Source organism: Dama dama, chromosome 26, assembly GCF_033118175.1.
Source record: "Dama dama isolate Ldn47 chromosome 26, ASM3311817v1, whole genome shotgun sequence".
Taxonomy (NCBI): Eukaryota; Metazoa; Chordata; class Mammalia; order Artiodactyla; family Cervidae; genus Dama; species Dama dama.
In genome coordinates, this window is record NC_083706.1 from 24,375,250 (window position 1) to 24,401,895 (window position 26,646).

Below are 26,646 nucleotides of genomic sequence, written 5' to 3' on the forward strand. Positions count from 1 at the left end.
ATAGAAACACATGAATACACGCTCTCCCACCACACCCATTCATAAGAAACCTATGCACATTTACAGAGAGCATATCTTAAAAAAAAATTTAAAGACTGTTTCACACATAAATGCATTACAGCATGAAAAACATATTTTGAGAGGATAATAATCTGCAATCCTCCACCATGGTACCTTCTAGAACACTAAATTTCTCAGTTGAGAAAAGAGTTGTCTAGGTTTCTAAATGGTTCCATTTCCAAATGGTGACTATTTCCCCCATTTTTTACTCTTAAGGTTAAATATCTTAATTCTTACTTCAAATCTTTACAGAATCAATGTGTGAATACCAAAAATCAAACACACGAATGTGATAATTACTTAGACGCATAGTATTACCATATTTACGTAAGAATGGCGACATGTTTTCAGAAAATAATCAACTGTGAGGAGAAGCACAGATGTGTATGTGAACATACAAACAAAAGTGAGTTGATTGGCTCTGTCTTCATGGAGTCAGGGGTGGGAAGGTGGCAGGGATAAAAGCCTAATTCTATGAATCCACAAATTTACATCAGATTCAATAAACCTTGTAAGATGATCTGTTCCCCAAGTATATATAAACATTCCTGGATATATCAAGCCAGAAATGGTTTATAAAAATAATAAGAACAACATTGGTACAGTCTGTCCTAAAAAATCACATATACGCTTCCCCCATAATTACTGGGTCAGCAATTCAATTGCGGCACGTTATGTGGCTAAAGTACAGTTACAAAATGAAAATTAAAAAGCTATGTCAAAGTCAGAAATGTAAACTAAGAGAAGACAGAATGGAAACAGAAACAAGCTAAGTAAAAAAGAACTCAAACCGTCCAAGTCTAGAGCTTTTGTACCTGTGGAGACTCATAAGTGATGGTTTTGGTCTCAGTTTGGACAATAGGGACTTCCTTGGTGGAGATTTCTGTCCTTTGTGAGGCATCAGAAATTGTTACCATCTCTGTTTTTACCACTGGTGGCTGAAGTGAAAAGGAAGGGAAACATAAATTCTAGAGGTAATAAAATAAATAAATAAATGTGTTTCATGGAGCCTTCAAAAATAACTCAAATATATCCAAACACACACTCATATGCAAATGAAAAGAGCAAAAGGAAATAATAAGACACAAAAGAAAAACACTTTCCTTCAAAATCATATATATGTGTATAGATATATATATGAAGAATAAGCTAGCACAATGGCTCCTGAAATTGTAGTAGGTTTCAAATTACGACGGTCCCATATTACTTACGTGTCAAGCCTGGTGTACAGTGATATAGAAACTTTAGTTTTAGGCAAGTAGTGATCAAATTGAAAAGAAAATAAAACAGAATTAAAGATGAGAAGTGACCTGCCTCCATTTTTTGTTACAGTTTAAAGAACCACATGGTCTGTGTGAAGGCTCATGGTCTTTAATTGGCATACCTGGTGGGTAAGCCAAAAAGTCCTTGCTGCCCCGCTGATACGGAGATCCCATTTTCAGAAAGAATATCTTCAAGCAGCATTGTTTTCAGTTATACTAACCTAAATCTTACAGTGTTTCTTCTGTATTACATAAGTTAAAATGTGATATATCTATAGTGTTACTCCACCATTGATGCATTAATGCTCTGAACTATTTAAAACATCCAAACAGAGGGTCACAGGCTGTTAACATTGGAGTCTGCCAAGCATGTATGCTTAACACAGACTATACTGCTACCAAAACACTACAGTGCTTTCCTTGAGAGAAAATTCCCAAGTGTAATAATTTAAAGAGGAAATCTCTGCAGAAAGCAATAGTTCAAAGCATTCAAAGACTTTCAAAATGTCATCTGCTGAAGTGAAATCAGAAATTTAAAAGTAACATAAATCCAGTTAATTATTCCAAGACAAAGTCAGTTCAAGATTTTCCACCCCATGAACAAGAGCAAATATGGAAAACCCTCTACTTTTGGCATTTAACTTTAGAATCAAGGAACATTCACATAGAAGTAAATCTTTCTTCAGAATAACTTTAACTCCCAAATCAGAGACCCTGCACCTAAATGAGCAAGACTTCATCTCAGGGGAGTGTGGAAAGTTCTGTTTCTTGAAAAGAAAAAGGGAAAGACTCACGCTTGATCGAGACGAGTCACAAAACATATAACCAAACTTGCAAGTAATCCAGAATTGACTAGAGGACAGAATGCAAAGAGAAGGGTATCCTTTGCTTAGCTTCTCACTGCCCAGAAGGAAAGCTAAGTCCCTTGACCAGACTGTACAATCCCTGGAATCTAAAACCTGAAATGCCAGGGGTATTCAAGAAATAACGTTTTCATCATTGCTAGATGCTGAATTCTGAGCACCACGGTAATAGGAGCCTGCTGCCATTCCTGAAAATCTTATATTGAAGAGAGAATGAGCCAGAAGGTCAAACCCAGTCGTGACACCAGCAACACTCACACTGACCATTTTTGAACAATACACACACAACTTCCTAATGAACAGAATTCAGGCATTTAGTATGAGGAGGCAGTGCAACTTAAAGATAAGCCTTGAAAAAAAATCTGAAAACGTGCAAAGAAAAATTTCAGTGTGAAATGAGAAGGGGGAAAAAAAAAATGAAGTGGCTGCTGTCGAAAGTTGACTCTTTCAGGAGATCCAGTTGCAGTAAAGATGCCAGAAACTGTGACCCCAGAGGGCGGAAAAATCGACAGAGCAGGGCCATCCCCCTTCCTCCCCAGAGAGATCAAATTCAGCATCTTGTCGGAAAAGCTGAAGGAGAACGGGGAGGACAGGAGAGGAGGAGAGGCAGGTGTTCTCCACCTGAAGAGCGGCTCTAGCGTTGAGCTCCCATTTACCTCTGAACAACAAATAATCTCTGGCAAAACATCAGTGTCAACACGAGCCGCCTCTCCATTAACCTTCTGGGGCTCGGCCTCCGCTTCTCCGCTGGCGTCTTGCTCAACAGCGCCTGGGTCTGCCCTCCTCTCGGCAGGGAGCTGGGGGGCCACTACCTTCTCCTGGGCCCCTGTCTCCGCCGGGCCGAGGCCGGCCCCCGCGCGCGGGCCCGGGCTGGCTGCCGGCGCGGGGCGCTCCCTGTCCACTACCTTGGCTGCTTGGCCGGGGGCCTCCTCCGCCTCCTCCGCGTCCTCCTCCTCCCTGATGGTGCTCTCAGGCACCCGCCGGTGGGGCCGGTACTCCCCCACGTCCTCCTCCTGCTCCTCGCTCTCGCTGCCGCCGCTGCTCTCAGAAGACAGGGAGGTGGAGTCTTTCTGCAGCCCTGGCTCCACCTTCCGCATCTCCCCAGGACCACGCCCAGGGGGCAGCTCTTTACCGTTCATTTCTTCGGGGATTACTCTTTCGTCTTTCCCAACCTCTGCCTGCTTCTTCTCCACTACATTCAGAGTCTCAAGTGAACTCTGCACAGAAACAAAAATGGATGAGGGGAAACAAAAATAGATGAATAAATCAAAACGACGGCAACCCAAATTAACCGATTTGGTTTCATGTCATGGAGAAAAGCAAAGATGATGATGATGATGGCGGACTGAAAGGGAAGCAGGGGGAAACGTGAGCAGGATTGGAAACGTCGGGCAATGGTGTTAACATGGTAAAAGGGAGAACCTTAACAGCATCAGTGGCTCCGGCGCAAGGCCCTTCGGACTCAGGAGCGCGTTTCTGCGGAACAAAAAGCAACCGAGGACACAAATCAATAAAGGTTTACCTCGACACCCACCAAAACAAACATCTGACACTGCAAAGCAGAGCAGCAAGAATCAACAGCTATAAAAAACCTTTTGCTCAAGGTCACGTGAAGGACAATCCAGACAAATGCAAGAAGCTTAGGGAAGGAAACAAAAACACAAAAATAGCCAGCATCCTCCCAAAGAAATGAAATGCTTTTCTTATACTCAGATCTATAAGCTCCTTCTTGTTGAAAAGGCGTGGGGGAGGGGGTGGGGAATGGAATTATACCAAAGCTTACTCATTATTTTAAAGTTTATATATTAAGACTTTAAAAATCTATTGACAGATTGATTTTAATCAGACTTAAGAAGAAAAAAACAAACACACACACACAGCATGGCCTGAACACAATTCCTAAATGAATTATCAATAAGATGATATTTTTATAGTTTGCTGGCTTATTTAAAAATCAGTTTTAGTTGGCAAAATTATAGTTGGTCTCGGATAGTTATTAACACAAAAGTGTTTCCATTTCAGAGATGGTTATTAGCATCCCAAACTGTGTTACTGATTAGCAAAAAGGGGTATTATAACAGTAGGGTGGATGTCAGTGATGGCTCCAAGTGTTTTCGCTTAGAATTTAGCTCCTCCATTTGAAAATTGAAATGAACCACGTTTATTATTTGAGATGCTCATTGCTGCCCCCTGCAGATATCTACTTTGGGGGAGTAAATTTACTCTGGCTAAGTACAGCACCTAAATGTTCAAATAAATGCTTGAAGACCAAATACATTAGTAATATCACTATACTACAGTATTGATAATCAGGGTAGAAACTTTCTTAAAAAGGAATCTGTTTTTAAAGATTAAAATTTTCCTTATATTTTGAAAAGGCTAATTTATACTGATACAAATAATTCCTAACCAAGTTTTTGGCATTCCAGTAGCACTAATGCCGTGTGCTCTGACTTTACAAATTCAGCTACAGACAGTAGCCTGCTTATTTAGGAAGGTATCTCGATGCTGAGTGAAGAGCGCTGCACCTCTGAACCCTCTGGGCAGAAACAACCCGCACCGTGAAGCTGCCCAGACACTAACTGGACTGGAGCTGCTTCCTACAGCAAATAATGCAAGCTCATGTTCATCTGCTCCAGCAACATGGAAAACCATGAGCAAAAGGTCCCGGAAGGACACCTATCAACATATACTCACAGACCATCTTTGACCTGCACGGTTATTCTTAAATGTATGGTAAAGGAACATTTTCAATGCTCAACATTATACCATGTAAATCATGTCACTGACACAACAAGAGAACCATCTTTCCAGTGTTATTGAAAACTGAGGTTTCGCACATTAAACTGGAAACCTCTAAACTGACTTTGCTAATTAGGCAACATTCAACTGTAACTCCTTACAAACTTCTTTATAAATAAAGATATCCAGTGATCAGAACATTTCTAAAGGAGATATTTCATTATTACTACTTTTATTACTGAACCTCAAATGGCCAGATGGATTCTGCCCAAATTCAGGGAATCCCTTAGGGGTCATTCCCCAGATAATTTAAATTGACTCTGGCAGGCGGTTCAGTTTTCCCCTATGAGCAGAATTCTTAAAATAACAAGCCATCTGAAGACGTTTAAAAGACATTTTGGCTTTGAAAACTTCTGCAAAAAATGCTTTAGCTTCTACGTAGTTGAAGGTTTCCCTCCACCTAACACCCCAGACTCTGTACCTTTGTGACTGGTTTAAATGATTCTCTCAATTTAGGGACACTGGAGAGGGGAGAATTGAAAGCAAGAGAAACATCCAATCAGTGTCTTTTCCTCGTGTTCAAATTCACTCATTATTTCTTGAATGTTTCTCCAAGGAAGAGTTAATTTCACCAATGAAAGCACTGGAGGAAAGGGTTCCTTAATACTCAAAAAATAAAAATCACTCTTAAATGTGACTTTTAAAAAACGGGAAACAAAGCAAAATGCACCTCAGGCAACCGTGAGAAGGGCGAGGAAAGCTTTTCAGAAGGTGCATTAGAGTTCACAGCAGTGCCCTCTGCTGTCCGAGTGGTGGCTGAGCTGAAGGAGGCTTTCATGCTATCAGAAAAGCCCTCTTCACTAAACAAAATGGATGTTATCTCCTCTTCTAGGCTCTGGAGAGGTCAGAAAAGGAAGAGCAAAGAATTAGCAATAAGTCAGAACAGACAGCGGTGACCTATTGAAAGAAAGGGAAGGTTACACAAGAAAGAATCACAGACCAGCATACACCGAAAGAAAGGCAAGGATTCTAACGATGCTGCGGCAGGCATCTGTGGCCATTTGCCGGAATGCTGGCTTTCCACCCTGTTTGAGGGTTGTTGATCGCTCTAACCTTCAGAAATGCACTAAACTCTCTGGTTTCTCACTGGAGCTTTATCACAAGCTGAGTATGACAGACCCACCTGCCCATCAAACGCTACTTCGTATAATGTTGAGGGAGCTCTCCGCATGGGCCTCTCTGCATTCAGCAGCCTCCTCCGGGGCCCCTCCACTTGCTACACTTATTTCAGTGTTAGACTTTGGATGTCCATAACCCTCTGCCCTCCAATGCTCTTAACTAGGCACTCTGGGCCTTGCCAATTCCGTCGTCACTCTGAGGTCCACTGCACGTTCTGCGTGTGGGCTTAACTATTTCAGCTCCTATGCTCTCTCCCTTCCCTACACCACCTTGTCCATACAACAAGCACTGTGAAAGTAACCCACTGAAGTTCCCTCAGATATGCTAGATATGCCATGGGATGAAGAAATAGTGTCTCTTTTTCTTTCAGTAAGAAATGGGTAAAGGAAAAAATTCTAAACAGGAAGAAAAACTTCAGAGGGTAAACGCTAAGCAATGTGAAAATCATCTGTCCCTGAAAAGCTACTAAGGTGAATTTAATCTTCGCCCTTCTAGCCCTTAAATGATGGTCCCTAATCTGCCTGAGGGTACAACAGGGAAGCTGGGGACTATCTCAGATATTATACCTAGAATACCAACGGTAAGCAATTATCGTGTAGCTCCCTCTCACGTTAGATGTGTGCAATAATATGTCCTAACAAATGGCACAGCTCAGAGATCAGAGACAAATGAATAAATGAATGGCATTCTGGGGTGCCTCGTGGGACAGTGCCCTAACCGGGATGAGTGGTAGCTACAAGGAGATGCGAAGCATGCTAAGTTGCTTCAGAGATGAGGAGAGCAAGGTGCATAAGCACTTACAATAGTCAGGAGAGAAAAAAGCTTCTGGACAATTTCAGCTGAATTAAGAGTCTCCGTAATTACATCATCCCTAGGGTCAGGTAGGTGGAGATGGTGTCCTACTAGGTAAAAGATCACTGGGGAATTTAAATAAGTACTATGCATCGAAGTAGTCAATAAAATATCTCCAAAAGTACCTTAAAACTACAGTCTATGTAATCTCTACTAGACTCTCGCTAGAAATTTTATACAAGTTCAAAGAAACAAAGAGTGTGAAGTCACTCAGTAATTTCTGACTTTTTGCAACCCCATGGACTGTATAGCCTGCCAGGCTTCTCCATCCATGGGATTTTCCAGACAAGAATACTGGAGTGGGTTGCCATTTCCTTCTCCAGGGGATCTTCCCGACCCAGGGATCGAACCTGGGTCTCCCGCACTGCAGGCAGGCGCTTTACCATCTGAGCCACCAGGGAAGCCCTATACAAGTTTAAGTATGTCATAATTCTCACAACATATGAGAATATATGTAGGCAAAAAATTAATAATATTTAATAATAATAATTAGCCTATATGTATGTATGCCCGTCGCTCAGTCATGTTCACTCTTTGTAACCCCATGGACTGCAGCCCACCAGACTCCTCTGTCCATGGAATTCTTCAGGCAAGAAGACTGGAGTGGGCTGCCATTCCCTTCTCCAGGGGATCTTCCTGACCCAGGGATTGAACCCGGGTCTAACTGCATTGTAGGCAGATTCTTTACCATCTGAGCTGCCAGGGAAGCCCTAATTTGCCTATTAAAGACCAAGTAATTTGACTTCAAATTTTCTGCCCTACTCTCAAAATCATTCATAATATACTGAAGTCATTTTGAAAGTTTGATGTATCGATTGCTAAACAAGAAACAATTATTTTTTTTAATCTATAAAACCCATTATTATAGACATCTGGAATTCTGGGGAAATTATACCTATGTATAATTTTTATTTTGCATTTTATTAAGGACTGCAATTTAAAGAAAATCAAGAAACTCTGAAAAATTAAGTAGCAAAATGAAGTCGGAAGAAAGATAGCAATTTAAAAGATACTCTGTTAAAAGTCAAAATACTCCAGTAGACTTACTTAACTTTCAACTAATAGTAGTGATGTATTATTTGAGGAGTGGGAAAGGAAGTACATTGTAAGTGGTCAAAAATGTTTATTGGGTGAATGGATGATCAAAGTTACAACAACCCATACATGTGTCAAATAAGTACATATTTTCTAGCATGTGCTACAGAGGAGAAGAATAAGAAAAAAGCAATAACTTCAATTGCAGACAAACCATTTAGGAGTTTAAGAGTGGGTGAATTCCAGATTTAAATTTCACATGACATCATCTTAATGTTAACTTCTACAATAATGAATGGATAGTTTTCACTGTACACAGTTTATATCATACACTACTAAATGATGACATCCAGAAAACATGATCATTTTAAACAGCTTCACAAAAGTCCCAAAGTTTCCTACTGTAAGGGCATCACTTTAAATTGATCAAATAATGTCATCTGAGTCACTTCTCAGGAGGATAAATTTTCAAAACTATATAATATTTCAAAGCATATGATATTGAAATCATCATTTGATACAGAGTCTGATTTGCCTTGGATTTCAAACTAACCTTTCAAGTATATAGATGCTACTTGGTTTAACTTTATGATGTTATCTTTCACATCTGCAGTGTTGCAAAAATATTTCATCTCACCTAGACCTCAAATCCTTTTAGTACAAAGCTTCATCTTCCACTTATTCTGCCTCCTCTACCACCCCAGCGTACGTTCTGATGAGTAATACTATTTACTGATTAACAAAATCAAGACGAGGTGGGAGGGAAACACTTTCTGCTTATTCCAATCTGTGCTCTCATTCACATCCCCTATAATCCATCCCTCATTCAGCACCAGAGGGATTTTCGTTAGACACGTGGGATTATATTACTACTCAGCTTAAAGCTCTCCAATGGCTTCCCCTCACTCACTCCTCTAACAACTCCAAATTGTTACTATGATCTTAAAGATCCTGCCAAGATGGGGTCTGACCTCTATGACTCTTCTAAGATCTTGTCATTTGGTCTTTCAGTCCTTTAAAGAAATTTCTGTCTTGGGGCTGTTGCATTTGCTCTTCCTTACACATGAAAGAAATGTCACGTGTCCACCTTCTTTCTCATCATTAAGGCCTCAACTCAAATGTTACCTCTTCTCATGCCTTCTCAATCCTCCTATAATGCATAGTAAGTATGTCATCTCCTTAATACTTCTTTATACCCCAAAATTTCCAGTCACTAATGTGCATGTCTGCTCTCTCCCACACTAGACTCTAGGCATGCCAGTCCCAGCAAACAGAAGGTTGGTCAGCTGGCTAAACAAACTCAGTAGAAACAGAGGAATAAGAACGGAAAAGCAACAGAAAACTAACTTTCCTAGAAATGCCAGATACTTCATATATGCAGGAGCAGAGAGATCTGAGGGGCTGCTTGTGTGCACCAAAATCTTTTGTCCCATTAAAAGTGCGTGTACCTATGGCTGATTCTTGTCGATCTATAACAGAAAACCACAAAATTCTGTAAAGCAACTTTTCTTCACTTAAAAATTTTTTAAAAAATCTTAAAAATAAAAATTCAAAAGGATTCCAAATGTAATCAGTAAAACAGTAATCTGGATCACACATAGTCTGTTATTTTAACACCACCGCAGTGAGCGTTGTGCAAACAGTGCACTGTCACGTGAAATCATGGTTTTCCAACTGCCAGCACATCCATTGAAATGAGGGGTCACTTATCACCTAAATCGCTTACGATGTCTGCATTTCAAATTGTGGAGTTTTAAGTCAAGTCCTTCTGTAATATGGTGATTCTCATCTAATAATCCCATGGAGTTATCTTTTCAAGCACTCAAAAATTACTTTTAAAAATTCAGGTTGACACAAGGGAAAAGACGTATCTCGTGGCTGCGGACAGAAATCAAGGAAAAGAGGAGAAAAGCAAGAGTAGACCAAGGATGCGAGGTGAACACCTTGTCTGCCTCCTGGGGCTTTTCTTCAACTGTCCGCGCTGCCACCATCTGAGGCTTCTCCTTCATGGATAAAATGTCCTTGAAAAGATGATCTCCTTTGCTCTATTGTTTTAAACAATAGACATAATCAACAAATAAGACAAACACATTACACCTACAGCAACACAAACAGAAAACGACTGTGTGGGTCAGCGGAACAAGCCAGACGAAGCGCCACATAAAGGGGGACCCAATCTCAGCACACCATCAGTCTCCCCAGAAAATACAACACTCCAGGGTTGATTCTGGAATATGGACATTAATATCTTCAGAAAAGCTGAAAATAAGAACTTAAAAGTAGTATGCAACTTCAGAAGACGCTGCTATGGTGTTTTAAATCTTAATAGTGTCAAAAATCTTTGCGGTTTAGCAATTTTTCTTTTGCTCATTTGCTTTAAAGAGATTTGTCCCTTCCACTGTCACACAGAAGTTTAAAGCAAATAACAGCTTTGCTTTTTAAGAAAAAGGTGAATAAAAAAGCATGAAAATAGCGAATTCAAATACCTACAATTTGGCAACATTCAAGTCAGACTAGATGATGAATTTAAGGAGAAGAGAGGGGTGAAACGAAAAGGAAAAAGAGAGAAACTGTAGGGTAATACCTGAACACACTTTTTTTTTTTCTGAACACACTTTTAAAACTGCATGTTAAACACAGGATGACCATTATTTCCTCAAGCAAAATAAATGAGCTAATGAAGTTCTTGGTTGACAGAAGGAGAGAATTTGGAGCATCAGAGAAGAACAGATGCAGACGCAAATGAAGAAATATTTTAAGAATATATTTTAAAGGCAATGCTTATGTTGGTGGTGGAGAAATAAACCGTGGAAAGAAAAAGGATGAGTTTGGAAAGACGGGTGAAAAAATTTTTAAAACATTAATCTGGATTTCATTACTAAGAAGTTTCAATTTAAGTTATATAATTAACATTTTGCCAGTTTTCAACAGAGCCCAGCAGTCTTCAAAGCTAAATTTAACTCTTTATCCTTACAGTAATAACCTTAAATCATTCTAAATATGGTCTATATTACTACATCCCTTTAATTACTAATTCTTTAATTATTAAACAAACTCTTACTTTAGACGTCAATAATTTAAAAACTTATTAAATACAATATACATTGGCTTTTAAGTCACTTGATGTAACAACTCATTACTACCAATTTACTCGAGTAAAATAGTGAAATTATTCTGAAAGTATTTGAAAAGTGTTTTGAAACTCATACAATTTACCCAAGAACTATGTCAATAAGTATTACACGCTGTTAATAAATATTTAGTATTTAAAAAATTGTTAGCAGTTACATTTAAAAAATGGGAATATTTTCTAACTTCTCATAAGAATCAACATAACAGATTAACAACCTAAGTTTTATGAACAGCTGGAGTGAGACATATAGCCAACAAATAGCTAGTCACATACCCCTTGTGTCTGTAGGGACAGAGGTGTGATACGTCGTTTTTCCCATTCATTAGGGCGTGGTTCAGGTGTGGATTCCATAAAATTGCGCTTGAGTTCACTAATGCTAGCCTGGTGTTTCAGTATTTCTTCCTGGGCCTTATCCAGGTCCTAGCAATGTGTAACGTAATAAAAGGGGGAAAATCCAAAAGGGGAAAAAAGAAAAAAAAAAAACCCAATAGGATAAAAATAAAAAATGAAACCAAAAATAAGACAAAGCAAACTTATGATTAAAAAAACATAATAAAGCAAGAAAAATGCCAAGTCTCAAAAGCCATATCACCACCTACAAATATGAGTTTGTCCAAATTTGAAAATTAAAGCCAATGTGTAATTTTTTTATGATTCACAGCTTAAAGGGTTCTGATTTCTTTGTTCAGAGTTGTTTAAGAAATCATAAGGAGGAGGCCATGGAACTCAACATGGCCAATAAACCTTCTTTCTCATAGTTAAGTTTGAAAGGTACTTTGTTCCTGCAAATTCACTTTTCAGATTTGGGCTACTACTAGAGCTGCATTCTGTGAATAAAATGAAAAAAGTAAAATTAGAGAAAGGTGGACTCAGAGCATATTGGGCCTGATAGGAAATCTGATCCAGGATCATACAAAAAAAGGGGGGAATGGTGGTGGGGAAACAACGGTTGACGTTTTTCAGGAAATTCCAGCAATGGTTTTTAATCCTTATGGAATAAACATAACAGCTGCCAGAAGCTGCTTCTGTTTGGTCTTTCTCTAAAATAAATGAACGTCATCTTGGTTTCACGTTCTTGCCAAGCATAAATGTGGGACCCAGCCATCCACATATCAAATGGTCCTTAAAAAAGGATGTGAGAAATACTACTGGGTCAATTTTCATTGAAATAGGCCCTGACAAATGTTACTTGTGGGATTTTTTTTTTTTTAGATTGGTCCTGATAAATGGTATTTGTAGGAATAAAAGGTAGTATTCAAAAAAGTTTTAACTGAACTTTAACTGCTTTCTTACATTTCAAAAATCATAGGGCCACCTGTGGATTACAGCTTTCAATTCCACTATTCCCTGAGAAATAGGTCATGCATCTGAGTAAAGAAATATTCCATATGCATGCACAAGCATAGTACGGATAGCTCATCTAGGAGCTCCTATTGCCATTTGCAAAAACTCAGGAAAATCTAAAAATCTTTGCATGGCATGGAAAAATGACTGTGGCTTGAGATCAGGCACATTTCTTGCATTTGTTCAAAGCGCTGTTATGTATTATTCTTTAGAGCATTTTAGTAAGTTATGCAAAAATACATTTCCAACAGTTATTAAAGCTGGCCAAAGCAACCCAACGGATTAGTCAAATTACTGAGGACCAGAGTTTTCCACTGAATACATTGCTATATCCTATCCTAAAAGAAGGGGGAAAAGAAGCAAAAAACCATTCTTGTGTGACATGGGGAATACATTTTACCTTCCTAAATTGGGCAGCTAGGCTTCTTTTTCCTCTTTTCTTTCTCACTTTATTTCACTGCTTCTCTCTTTTTAATCAAAACAATCCCATTAATTAGCATCTTCTCAAAAGGAAGATTTTAAGTGGACCACATTTCTAACTGCATGGATTTTGGTACTTCTTCACTTCACAAAAAAAAAAAAATCATGGACACAGATCTAGGGCCAAATGAATTAATGCCAGATTGACAAATATTTTTTGCAGTTAATATACATTAAGGATGGGATCATGTCCATTCGGAGAAAATAGGTTTACTTGCAGAACTTAAAGATTAATGAATAAAAACTTTATTCATTGGATTACACAGAATCTTTTCTTCTTTCCCAGTTGTCACTTTGAGAACTTCTCATAGACATATTCCTACCTAAGCCACTTGAACAGAACAGAGTCAGAATGCTAACATGCACTCCCATGTTGAATTTCCCCCATGCATGTCGTGCACTGTGCTTGAAAGCCGCCAGCCAGCCAGCCTGTGCGTGACCCCCCGTCCACAGCAGCCTGGGCAGCCATTCGGACAGAGCTGTTTTCTTAAATTATACAAACCTCCAACATTAAATTGCTATGTCTGACATAAATATTATCTCCTTCTACTCTCAAGGAATTTTTCTGTGAAATTAAATCACACACAGGGAGGGAGGGGGGAAGGCAAATAAACATAAGTGTATCAATCAGCAAGCACCAGAAATGACTCAGAGTTGGACAGTCTAAGACATTAAAATAAAAGAGAAATAAAAATCTTAAGAACCTAAAGCCACAATGAGCAAAAGTCACAAATAAATCCTATATGTGCACCCCCCCAACCCCCCCACCGTGCAATCATAATGGCAGGCAGCAACCACCAGGTATTTAACTTTGGGGAATAATATCCACCTCCTCCAGCCATGCTTCGTCCTCTTCCATCTTCGCCTGAAGTCACCCAGCAAGCAGCCAGAGAGAAGGGGAGTATTATTGGAAACACTATCACCAGTGCAAAGAAGCTGTATTTGAACTTAAATGGTGAACCAGCATTACCAACCTTTATTGTCTGGCCCTCAGAAGACGCAGAATATTAAGCCACTTTGGTCTTTCTTCACCTACAATGTTGTACAAATGATGGAAATGGTCCTTTGCAAAGGTGGAATAGAGAAGGGAAGCTTCACTCTTTCTCAGTCACCAGATAATGTGTTGCTTTTTAACATGTTTTGACTCAGGAATGAAAATATGAGAGTGTAAAAATGGCATAATTCAGTCTGTTCTAACCTGAAATATTTAAGTCAACTGGCTGTAAGGGCAAAGTGTAATGATGCAAATTTTAGCTTTCACTTTCAATCAGGGACAAATGTTCACCCTACATAGATTTCTTTCCTTGGGGAGGAACTGGTTTATTTTGCTACTTTTACGTAAAATGGTGAACAGTAAAAACTATTCCTGAGTTTTATAGTCACTTTTCTTTCATAAAATTTTTTAAACAAGCATATTTATTCACAGTTGGGACAATTCTCAGTTATCTAACGATCCAAAGAATAAATCTGTGTATTTAAAACTAATAGAAACACTGATGACTTACTGACTCATGGAACGGAATAGCATAAAGGAAAAATACTGATTCAGATGTCAAAGGAAAATAGTGTAACCTTCACGTGTTCATTTAGAGCAGGATTATATACATTATTTTTCTTCTTTACTGTACTTTTTTTTTTTTTTTTTTAGCCATTCAAGCATTTCTGAGAGGTAAACAGGGAACTCAGAGTATCTTTTGATCAAGAGGGAAAAACAGAATACAACCACTCAACAATCTGTTAAGAATAATCTTCTAATTCCTTGGTCAACACTTCTCTAAAATGTCAATATTTGGCATTCCTTGGGTAACATTTAGGAATCATGGGATTCTCCCCCTGTGTTTAATTATCTTCACATTTTTCCTTAGATTTGCTCTAAATTTTGTGGTTTATTCTATGTATGAAAAGTACCTACAGGATATGGGACACTAGGTCCCCAGACCACATTTAGCTAAACAATAAAAAAAAGAAACACACTAAGCACAGCTTAGTACTGCAGAAGTAGCCTCTTATGGGGCAGAAATCCTCAAACCAGACACTTAATTTTAAATAAAAGGACACTAAGAGGTCTGACCCAACCTTAGGGCTACAGAGTCTAAATTTTCAAAATGCTGTGGTTTATTTTTCATACATATTTGTTAAAGACAGAAGAGTATCTTCCTTAAAAATACCTGACAGAGACTCACAGATATGATTTTGAGTTAAAAAAAATAAATAAATAAAAGAAAATTAAACTACATGAACTTCATCTGGGTCCCAAATGCTACAATAATAGGGAGACAAAGAGTTTCTGAGATACACACCCATCAGGAGTAATGGTCACAGGTGCATTCTCCTTAGTGAAGAACAAGCCTGGCTTTCTAACAGCAAAATAGTAGCACTAAGGAATTCTATTAATACATATCGATCAGTTATGTCCACTGTATTCGAAGTTCTATACCAAAATAAAGTTTCCATCCTAAAGGAACAGCATTAACATTTATGTGCAAAATGGACAGACCCAAAACAGACTATTAAGGAGGTCCCCCTTAATAAGGGGGGGGAGACTACTATGGAGGTCCCCCTCTCCTTCTTTTGTGGCCTAGTATGGTTCAGATATTTATTTTAAAAACCAATAACTTTGCACTCAACGTAGAATGTGTGGACCTAGTCAATGAATATCAGTGAGGGGAAATGCTTAATTACACTTATTTCTCATGCACTAAAGCTACGTGTGTGTGTGAAGGTGTGCAGATCATACAGTTTTGAGGGCAACCCATGCTGAGGGTTATGCGCATGTTTACACTCTGCATCAGGAAGGCTTAAGGAGAAGCGGGGCGCCGATGCCCGCACAGGTGTGAATCTGATGGAGGACAGCCCGTAAGTGCTTCCTCTTCCTCTGCCTTGTCACTCCAGTCACAGTCATAAGGCGCGGTCAGGGCGGCAGCTCTCGCCTCCAGATAGCAGAGGGAGAGCGCCAGAGGGAGGGAAAGGGTGAGAGAAAAGGGCACCGACTGAGAAGCGGAGAGAAGGAGCCCGAAGATGAGGATGAGCGAGGGGAAGAACGAGGCGGAGGCGACGGGCACGTAGGGCCGGGCGTCCGCGGGGAGGAAGGAGACCCAGGCCTTGGGGAGGCTGGGGAAGGCCAGGGGCCCGTCCTCGTCGAGCAGCGAGGGGAAGCGAGGCAGAAAGCGTCTGCAGAAACTGAAGAAGGACCCACACTCGGAATCCGTGTGGTCGGCCTCTTTTGGAGCCTGCTCGGGTGCAAGGGGGCGGGCAGGCTCAGAAGCGGCTTCAAGAGGACCCAAGCCAGGGTCACAGGGCCCCTGCTCCGACGCCTCGCCTGTGGGAAGGCGCTCTAAGCCGTCGAGAGCGATGCGGTCGGCCTCCCCAAAGGGGTCTTCCTCCGAAATGTCAGAGAGGAAGTCCACTTCAGGGGCTGGCAACAGGTTTGGGGAAAGAGGTGAAGCACAGCGGATGAGTGGTGAAGGCGGGCACGGGGAAACAGGCTGTTCTCGAAAGCAAACCCGTGGTTGAACGTGAAGTTACACAGCGATACAATCAAAGGAGAACCAAAGGTGAAAGAATGAAAGAGGAGAAAAGAAGAAAGTTAGTGAAAACTTTTACTCAGAAGTAACGACTGTATTAACAGTATCATTAGAAAATTAAATGATCCATTTTTAAAAGAGGAAAACTGGACTACTTTCATCACATACAACTTAACAGGTAGAGCCTGATTCAATTAGTATTTCCTGACTGGTTGCAAACGGATCCTATGAAACTCAGATGGCATTCTTACTTTTAAACCTGGTTGCTGACAAACATTGAAAGTATCACTGAAAAGGCACACTGAGTCATTTGCCAAAAACAGGCAGAATTTCCCTGGGAATTTAAGAGAACTTTTCTTTTGTATCGTATTAACTATGCAGGATGGAATAGAGACTTGCCGTGACACCGAGCTCCCCTGTTTCTGATGGGAGTAGCCACTCTACTGGGTACACCGGTAGCGTGTTCCTGGTTAACACCAGTCACTAAGTTGTGTCTGACTCATTGAGACCCCAGACTGCAGCACATGAGGCTTTCCTGCTCTTCACTGTCTCCTGACGTTTGCTGAAGCTCATGTCCATTGAGTCGGTGACACCATCCAATCATCTCATCCTCTGTCACCCCCGTCTCCTGCCTTCCATCTTTCCCAGCAGCAGGGTCTTTTCTAATGAATTGGTAGCATAATCATAAACTCTCCTGACACCTATTCAGTTATTGATGGATATTGTTTGATGTGATATCTGCTATTCTTAATTTTTAACCAAATCCTTTGTAGAACAGGATAAAGATTTTTTAACAAAGCAATGAAAAGGATTTAATGGCTCTCTCTACCTGCAGCTCTTGTCCCTGCAGCATAAAGCAGGGCCCCCATGGTACCTGAGCCCTTCTCTCTGCTGGGGTTGGGAGCCATCACTGCAGGAATTCCTGAGACACTGGCAGTTACCTCTTCTAGCAGGCTCTTTATGAATTCATGTTACACATCTTTAAAATTTTCCAAGTTAGAATTTTGAAAACATTATAAATTTTCAAAGTTAAATTTCTGGAGATATTATAAATCCACAGGATGATTTTATTTCTTTTTCATGTTTACTTCCAATGTTACCTATTCAAAAGTTTCTCTGTGGGATATGGAAAAGAGATCTTAAGGACTCAAAGCCACTTCAGATCAACGTCTAAGTGACTATACTTACACTTGCCCATGATAATATAAAATAACCCAAACAAGTCTGAAAACACAATATAGGTTACTTCTTCATTCATTATAGCATGCACACCAAATAAGACCGAAAGCCATACACCATCTTCTCACACGGTATTCACAAAACAATTACTTTTTGCTTAAGAATTTCTTCTTCAGTGACAGATTATTAATGAAAAACCATATATTTCATAAAGACCACCTTTCTTCATTTCAAAATGTTCAAGTCAATATCATAATTATCAAGACATAGGCTATATTTTAAAATTTAATTGAAACAAACCAAATATGAATTTCAAATTATAGCTTTTATAATTGGGGGGCTTAATTAAATAGGATGATTATAAACATGGACAAAAGGTCAATAAATTACTTACTTGAATTAAAGTAATTTACGTTGAAATATTTTGCTTTGAATAACAACCAGAAAAAGGTTAGAGACTCAGTCCAAAACAGCAAGAGTCTACACACATATGAAAGGTGGAAACTTCTACCAACAGAAAATACAATGACTGATTTTAGATGATACCTGAGTTCTGAAACAAATGCAATAGACAGCCTCTGATCTCAGCACACATTTAAAACTGTACATTCCACTAAGTCACCATACCTTTCCTTCAATGAGCGGCATATGCGGGGCTTTAGCTGGGCTTCTCAGGTCCCTTCTGCCATCACCATCTTGTACCACGGCAGTGCTCACAACTCCTTGTGCTGAAACCTCCCCAGCAGGGCCAGGAAAATCCTTCATAAGACTTTGGTCCACAGCATCAATTGGAGCTAGTTACGAGTGATCACAGGGATCGCGTTAGGATGTTGAAACGAGAAAACGTTATGAAAACCTCCCTTTCCAGAAAATCAGGCAGCTTATAGACAATTAATAGAAACCGGAAGATTCTTTTGATCGTGAAAATAACAAATCAAATAAACTCATGTTTATACTTTAAAGAATACTCTGAATTGTAACCCATTAAATTACACCAAGCTCTCGAGTCACAGATTTTTGAAGGAGAGATACTGATCATGGAAATGGCCAGTAGGAGGAGCTCTAAGACCAGATGAAACACCAGAGTCGGGGAGGTACCTCAGAATTACAACATGAGCAGTACTTCAGCTCTCTGGGGTTTCTTTAATCTTGCCTGCACTTATTTCTGAATCTATCTATTGTGAAATAATTACCTAGTTATTAAAATGGTTTGCTTTAATAAGTTTTAATAATTCCTCCATAAAGGAGCCTTTAATTAGAACACTAGACAAAATTGTGGCAAGACAGGAAAGGTAGATTTTAGAGAATTAACTTCTCTGTTTATGTTTACTGTTTTTTATTTTTTTAACCTCCCTCCTGAATGCCTCGACTTGACCTTCAGCAAGCCTAATACATAGAAACCGTCTGCCTTAGCAAATCTGGCCTTTTGGGTCCCTTCATCTATCATACAGATGGGCAGGAACATGTACTGTATTGACATTTCTGTCATACGGCAGAGCAACCCAAGATGGCCTCAGATCTCAACAAGGCCAAGTGAGCAGCAACTGGCAAAAGCCTCTATCTTTAGTTTCTCCTCCAAAGAGTGGGACAACCACTGCAGTCATTTCACCTGCATAAAAAGCATCTTTCTGACACAGTATGGTTGGCTCTGGTTCCAGGCTCCCAGGGAAGCACAATAAAGACAGGCCTTTAGGCTACAAGCTCTTGAAGAGCAGGGATGGTGTGTGACCCACCATACTGAACTTGGGCAACATCTAGACCCCTAATTCATGTGTTACAAGAAGCCTTAATCCACACCCCTCACATGCTCTGTCCAAACTTCCTTCTTTTCTAGTCTCACCTTTCAGCAAATGACTGAAGTCAGAAACCTGGAAGTCTTTTCCTTTACCCCTCAACAGCCAGCACGTCCAATAGAGTCCTTGTATGTATTTCCAAACATGGCAAATACCTTACATCTCTATTTTACCATCCAGGTACCTTTTAAGAGTTTCATGGCTTTTAAACACTCATACTTCGGAAAGCCTATACCAAATCCAATTAAACATTAAAACAAATTCACATCATACATTAAGTATAATTATTTTCTAGAGTTTTTTTGAACTTTTAAAAAGATTTTAATAATTTTTCCTTGAAAAGTATATGGCTTGAGTAACTCTTTAATCTAAGATTATGGTCCCTAAGCACTCATTATGCATACTCAGAAACTTACTGCAAAATGAGAAACTCTGACCTAGAAATGGTTTTAAATGTAATGATATCAAATTTTAATGAATATCAAATTTAAAGTTGCATAATGAAGTTGGCAAGATGTTGACACTGCATACTTTTATTAAATAGTTACTGATTTCAGTTTGCTGCTATTAAGTTTTGTCAGGTCTTAAACCTTTTTAGAACCCTGAGATTATAAACCCAAGAAGCTGAACCTACAGTGCCAAATGGCTAATTGTACCATCTGAGACAAAACCACCATGACTCACCAGGACTGTGCCTAACCAGTCGGCCTGAGCTTCCTCCCTCATCCTCTCCAATTGTTCTAGACACGGCATTAATCAAGTGTTGTTTTTTTTTTAAAGACAGCACTGTACACTTCATGGCAAGCCAAACAGACGGGAAAACAATGGAAACAGTGAGAAACTTTTATTTTCTTGGGCTCCAAAATCACTGCAGATGGGGACTGCAGCCATGAAATTCAAAAATGCTTGCTCCTTGAAAGAAAAGCTATGACCAACCCAGACAGTATTAAAAAGCAGAGACGTTACTTTGCTGACAAAGGTCCCTCTAGTCAAAGCGATGGTTTTTCCAGTAGTCATGTATGGATGTGAGAGTTGGACCATAAAGAAACCTGAGCACCGAAGAATTGATGCTTCTGAACTGTGGTGTTGGAGAAGACTCTTGAGAGTCATTTGGACTGCAAGGAGAGCCAACCAGTCAATCCTACAGGAAATCAGTCCTGAATATTCATTGGAAGGACTGATGCTGAAGCTCCAATACTTTGGGTACCTGATGTGAAGAACTGACTCATTGGAAAAGACCCTGATGCTGGGAAAGATTGAGGGCAGGCGGAGAAGGGGATGACAGAGGATGAGATGGTTGGATGGCATCACCGACTCAATGGACATGAGTTTGAATAAGCTCTGGGAGTTGGTGATGGACAGGGAAGCCTGGCGTGCTGCAGTCCATGGGGTTGCAAAGAGTTGGACACGACTGAGTGACTGAACTGACCTGTACACTTATGTGCTGGCACAAATGTGTACACATGTGTACATATGAACACATTCTTCAGTGGTTCCCTGGAACAAAAACCACATTCCCCACTAAAGCCTGCAAGGTCCTGTGTGATCTGTTCCCAGCCTACCTCTCCCCATCACTAATCAGCTCTGACTACATTTGCCTTCTTTCTGTTCCTGGAATGTATCAAGCTGTCCCCAAACTTACGACCTTCAGACTTGCTACTATTACTACTGCTACCTGGAATCTTTATCTCCTATTCTGCTCTTTCTCATCCTTCAAGTCTCAACCCAAATGGTGCTTCCTCAGACAGACCTTACCCAGTCTGTAATGTCCTTCATCACACTTTCCACTTTCAGGAAATCATGAGTTCCCTGTTCTCACATGCATCCTGGGTGTTAGCACTCTCAATGACTGATTTGTCTCATTTCAGGTTTTATTGTGCAATTCTGGAATCTCACTGTTCTAAAATAGCTATCTAGGTTGATTTTTATTTGATATTTGATCTTTAGATATCACACAGAGAGTAAAAATCAATGTAATCACTAGTAAATTTATTTTGTCAAGCCTTAAATTGAAGAATATTTATATATCTAAATAGTCTGTTTAAAAACAGAAAAAACAAACTACAATACATATAAATAACAACAAAAAAAGGTATATTGATGGTGTGGTGAGAAAAATAAAGCTTAGTACCAGGTTACAGCCTAGCTTTGCTCTGAAGGGAAAAAAAAAGAACATAAGCCCTAACCAAATAGTTCCCGGTCATGTATTGGCATGAAAAGCCTCCTATTTTTCACAATAACACAATAATCCTTTTGATGACTTGCCCATCTGATGAATTACAGTGTCCTAAACACAAAAGGAAAAATAATGGATTACTGTGGCATGTTTGTTGCTTTTACTTGTGAAAATCCTTGTTTTCAGACACAGACCCACTATCACCCGCTGCACTCACTGCCCGGACAAGACGGCGGGCTTCCTTGAGCACAGTTCATGCACCTCCAAGGAAAGGCCCTGCTTCACTGCTCTTCTCCAACTCTAAACACTCACCACATATGAGCTATAAAAACCTCACAGTTTAAAAACAAAGGCTGAAACAGACAGTGTGACAGAAAGAGGAATGATTTCTCTCAAGGCATGAAACAACACTGATCGCATTTATTCAGCACTTGTATAAATGCTCTGTGGCAAGGGGCAAGGCTTGTGAAATATTTACACAAGCGGGCACATTCTCCGGATTTACTTGGAAAAAAGTGCTCAGTTGTTGATGAGCTGAAAGATACTCTGACAACTATCATACACCAATAATTCATTAAATGTAAATCACTACATTTGGGGATGTGGACATTTATTCAAACCGCGATTTATGATCCCGTTGCACATTTTTTTCTGTGGCCTCATAAATTATATGAAAGATTCTTCAGAAGATTCAGTAACTATATATACAAAATGCCCGCCAAATTATCTGTCTGTCTGCCCAGATCTGTTTCCTATGTTGATTCCAGGAAAAATAGATCTAAGCCAATGAATGTCAATCCTTCACTAATAAGAGAAGATTTTTTTCATCTATTAGCATATCCAGCCTGCTTTAGCTAATTATATGAAACATAAGCCGTTCAAGTTTGTATTTCAGAATGATTATCAGCAATATTAATAGCAATCAAAAATAGGATTTTGCTGATAAACAACAGTAAAATAGAACTTATCCAGTTCAACATTAAAGGATCTTTTGCATTTATGTTTTGAGATTAAGCAACCAAAAAATGTTGGGAAACTACTTTTGGTAGAAAAGCATCCACACCAGTTACTTGCTAGTAGATAGAAAGGAAAAAATTTTTTTAATATCTTAAAAAAAAAATAACCTCAGCTTTTTTATAGAAAACCTGCTATTAACCCAAAATTAGGGTAATAAGATATATATATATGTGAAATGAAGGGAAGCAACATCAATTTATTTCCATGTGTAATTTATTTAAAATCTACAAATATGTAGCTAATTAGAATTTGAATAGAAAAAATGTATATGAATTTGTACATGTCTCTCCTGGGGTGTAAGAACAGATGAACACATAATATTTCCTTTCTTGTTGTCAGAACACTGTACTTAAACTAATCCTTGAAGCTGTGAATGGTTTCCTATATGCTAGAATGTCTGTTAAGCTTTCTAAGAGTTTTTAAACCTAAAACTATGATGATGCAATGAATGTTTTGCATTCCTTTGCATAAAGGGTCTATATATGCTACCACACCAAAAACCCAAGTTTGCCATTAATTAGTAAGTTCAAGAAATTAAATCACGCAAAATACATCACAATTAAGAAGTCTGTCCAACATCTCATCAAAAACTCTAACATCTGTGTGTTTTGACAGTGCCAAGAAAATTTAGGTTCAGAACGACAACTTCAAAACACTCTAAAATTATTTTCATGTAAGTGTAAGTAATAGTATTTTATTTACTCAGGGGAAAAAAGATATCTAGAGGCTATCCGTCTAGGTATTTCTAGGGGCCTTGTTAATAACTAGTTCAATATTTTCTAATCCCAATGGATTAGACAAAGAGGACTAGAATTCAGAATCCTAATACAATAAATGTGTTTACCTCCATCTAGACTCCTGGAGACCCGTTTACTAGAAGTGCGTTCGAAGTGTGGCGCTGGCCGGTCGATGAGGCTGCTGGCCTGGCGGGTCTGTGCCTGTGTGCGGCCGCTGTAGCGGAATTTGGACCCTAAGGTCAAGAACTTGGCCTTTGGTGGTTGCTCTGGAGACACAAGCCTATGAAGGTGGGGAAGGGGAACAAAATTAAGACTTCATGGATTTTTTTTTTAACTTCAAAACTATATATTTAATATCTCACTTCATTAAGTATGATTATTTGGTCCAAAAAATGCTGTTTAAACTAATAAAAGTGAACACTGTTTATAAACCCTCCTATACACAGAGCTTTATGATCATGATAAGATGAATAAATCCTCATTCATGTATTCATGAGTAATATGTTTTCCTCAACCTGAGCAAAAACGCAGCTGTTCTTTGTGTACCAAAGGTTATTTATTTGTATTAACTTAAATCATTTATATAAACACATATGCCTGAATTCTTGCTCCTAGCCTTAAGTGCCAAGCAGCAATCCATTACCATTAGCAATTCTTAATATTTATGTCTATTTCTCTGGGAAAGAACATCTAATTCAAGAATCTGTTCCATCAAGTGATGCTCTCCCGTAAAGCACACGGCAGATCTGCAGAAATGACTAACACCCTTTATTGGCAGCGATTCTGCTGCTTAAACCCCAGGTCCATAATGAATGAGGTAAAACCTTACTGATGTCAACCACTTCCAGACTTATGTGAAAACACATTGTTAGTAAATGAGCCAATCTTGTCTGGTATACAACCGAAATGATCTTGCTTTCACTGCCTGATCAAAAGCTAGCAAAGCATTTTAACAAAACAGATAATCCCAGAGCTCTCAGAGAATGTATTAAACAAGACGACTTCAGTTGACAGTCTCAGAATATAGAGAGCTCCACCAAAATTTTTCTTATCGTTCTCCAGAGAAGCGTGATTTCTTAAAGGGTTCTTTACCATATATCAAGTATGTCAGGCATTTCTGCTCAATTTTTAGAAATCTTGTGCTTAACAAGCAATGAAGAGAGATTCAAGTCTAGGGTAAAGCCACATATAGTCATTCAAGTGGTGGCTTCCCATTGATTCAGAATTCTCAATCGTATTAACCCAGAAATACAACATGTTAGAATGAAACTGATGAAAAAAGAACTGATACACATTTGGCTTGAGTCTTGTCATGGGGGGTGGCAGAAGTGTTTCCTGAGAACATCCATTTTATGCAGACCTTCAAAGGAGCTACAGAAGCTGCTGCTGAGGAAGCAAAATCTGAAAACACCGGTGCCTCAAACTATACTTTGGAAAAAGCCCTATATTCTTAAATTAGAAAGCCAGAATGTTAAGACATTTAGACAGGACATGAACTCTTATCTGTGCTCTGTATTCTCTTTCTCTACATGGAAGAAACCGAGGCACTGAAAGCCTAAACCAACCAGGAGGACCAGGGGCAAGCTGAGAAAGGGGGTCATTTACCATGTGCTGCCTTCTGATCGACTGACTATGGTAGGTTTCCCTACCTGGCAATCCACCTAACTATGGTCAAAGAACGCTATGTAAGAAAGCAGTTATGTATAGAGAAAGGGGTCATTGACAAGCTCATTGGTGCAGTAATTAACAAATGCTCATTCTCCTTGAAAAACAAGTTGACAAATTCACATTTATTTTCATCATCTATTCATGAATTATGCTCTGTAGGTACTGAGAGACCAGTACCTACAAAAAACCAGACACTTGTAAAAAATATCTCAAAGGAGAAATATGCATTGATGACCCAAAAAGAAATACACCCTGCTCCACAAAATTTTAAAAACTAAAGACAACCAATGCTGGAGAGAATGTGGAAAAGCTGGGACCCCTGCATACTGTTGGTAGAATGTGCAAAATGGTGCAGAAGGTGTGTAAGACAGTTGGGAGGCTCCTCAAAAAATTAAAAATAGAAATATCACATGATTCATCAATCCCAGACATGAGTATTTTTCTAAAAGAACTGAAATCAGGATCTCAAAGAGGTAAGAGCATTCCCATGTTCAATACAGCAATGGTCACAATAATTAAGATGTGGAAACAATGTAACCATCCATTGATAAATAAATGGATAAAGGAAATACAGGATACACATAAAATGGAACACTATTCATCCTTAAAAAAAGAAGGAAATTCTGCAATATGTGACAATAAGGACAGACCTTGAGAAAATTACGCTAAGTGAAACAAGCCAGACACAGAAGACAAGTACATAATTCTGCCTATATGGGGTATCCAAAATAGTCAAATTCACAGACTCAAAGACTTGAATGGTGGTTCCCAGGGGGTGGGAGAGGGGGCAATCGAGAGTTGTTAATCACTAGGAAAAAACTTTCAACTAAATAGGGTAACATTTGCTCAGTCATGTCCGACTCTTTGCAACCCCATGAACTATACAGTCCATGGAATTCTCCAGGCCAGAATACTGGAGTGGGTAGCCTATCCCTACTCCAGTGGATCTTCCCAACCCAGGAATCGAACCAGGGTCTCCTGCATTGCAGGCGAATTCTTTACCAGCTGGGTTATGAGGGATGCCCCACTGTACCAGTCAGTAATAATACTTAAAATGTGTTAAGTGATCCTGCCACTATAAAATATAATTATTTTAAAAGGAGAAAAACAGACTAGAGGCAGAGGAGGGTGAGACTGGCAGGCTCTGCAGGTGCTCCTCTGCTGACTGTAAGCCAACCACAGGCCACACCTTCCCAGAACCAGCAGCTCCATTTGAGCATTTTCTCTTATATCCAGTTTGCAAAAAATACAAATCCAAGAAATACAAGAAAAATATTTTAAATCTAAGAAATGCAAGGTATAAGTCATAATGCAAAAGGGGGAAAGCCATTAGCCAGAGGATTTTTTTTTTACATCACATTGAGATAAAAGGGCTTTCTTGCCCAACTGACAGTGATGACCACATATGCCAAGTATTAGCTTACAGATTAATTTTCTGATCAAAGAAATCTTTAAGCAATTAAGCTACAATTAAACAGAAACAGACATCAAAACAAAACAAGACAAAAAGGGTTGAACACAAGCATTTATGAGTTTTCTCCAAAAGAATTTTTTGGTGACTTAAGTCAGTGGTAACGTGACTCCTCTGAAATGAGTGTATTA

At 39.2% G+C, this 26,646-nt stretch overlaps 1 protein-coding gene across 11 annotated transcripts in view; it reads right to left on the minus strand.

Annotated features, from left to right (window-relative positions):
• EPB41L2 (erythrocyte membrane protein band 4.1 like 2) overlaps nt 1-26,646 on the minus strand; it is a 205,010-nt gene that overhangs the window by 25,716 nt on the left and 152,648 nt on the right. For 6 of the 11 annotated variants that reach the window (XM_061130599.1, XM_061130594.1, XM_061130595.1 and 3 more), the window contains 9 exons: nt 23,484-23,656; nt 18,281-18,447; nt 13,453-13,515; nt 11,400-11,546; nt 9,937-10,038; nt 5,658-5,822; nt 3,608-3,661; nt 2,842-3,402; nt 876-998 (listed from right to left, as the gene is read on the minus strand). In XM_061130599.1, the coding sequence (XP_060986582.1) occupies nt 876-998; nt 2,842-3,402; nt 3,608-3,661; nt 5,658-5,822; nt 9,937-10,038; nt 11,400-11,546; nt 13,453-13,515; nt 18,281-18,447; nt 23,484-23,656 (1,555 nt within the window). The remainder of the gene's footprint in view (nt 1-875; nt 999-2,841; nt 3,403-3,607; nt 3,662-5,657; nt 5,823-9,936; nt 10,039-11,399; nt 11,547-13,452; nt 13,516-18,280; nt 18,448-23,483; nt 23,657-26,646) is intronic. The other 5 variants (XM_061130600.1, XM_061130601.1, XM_061130602.1 and 2 more) reach the window with 5 other exon arrangements.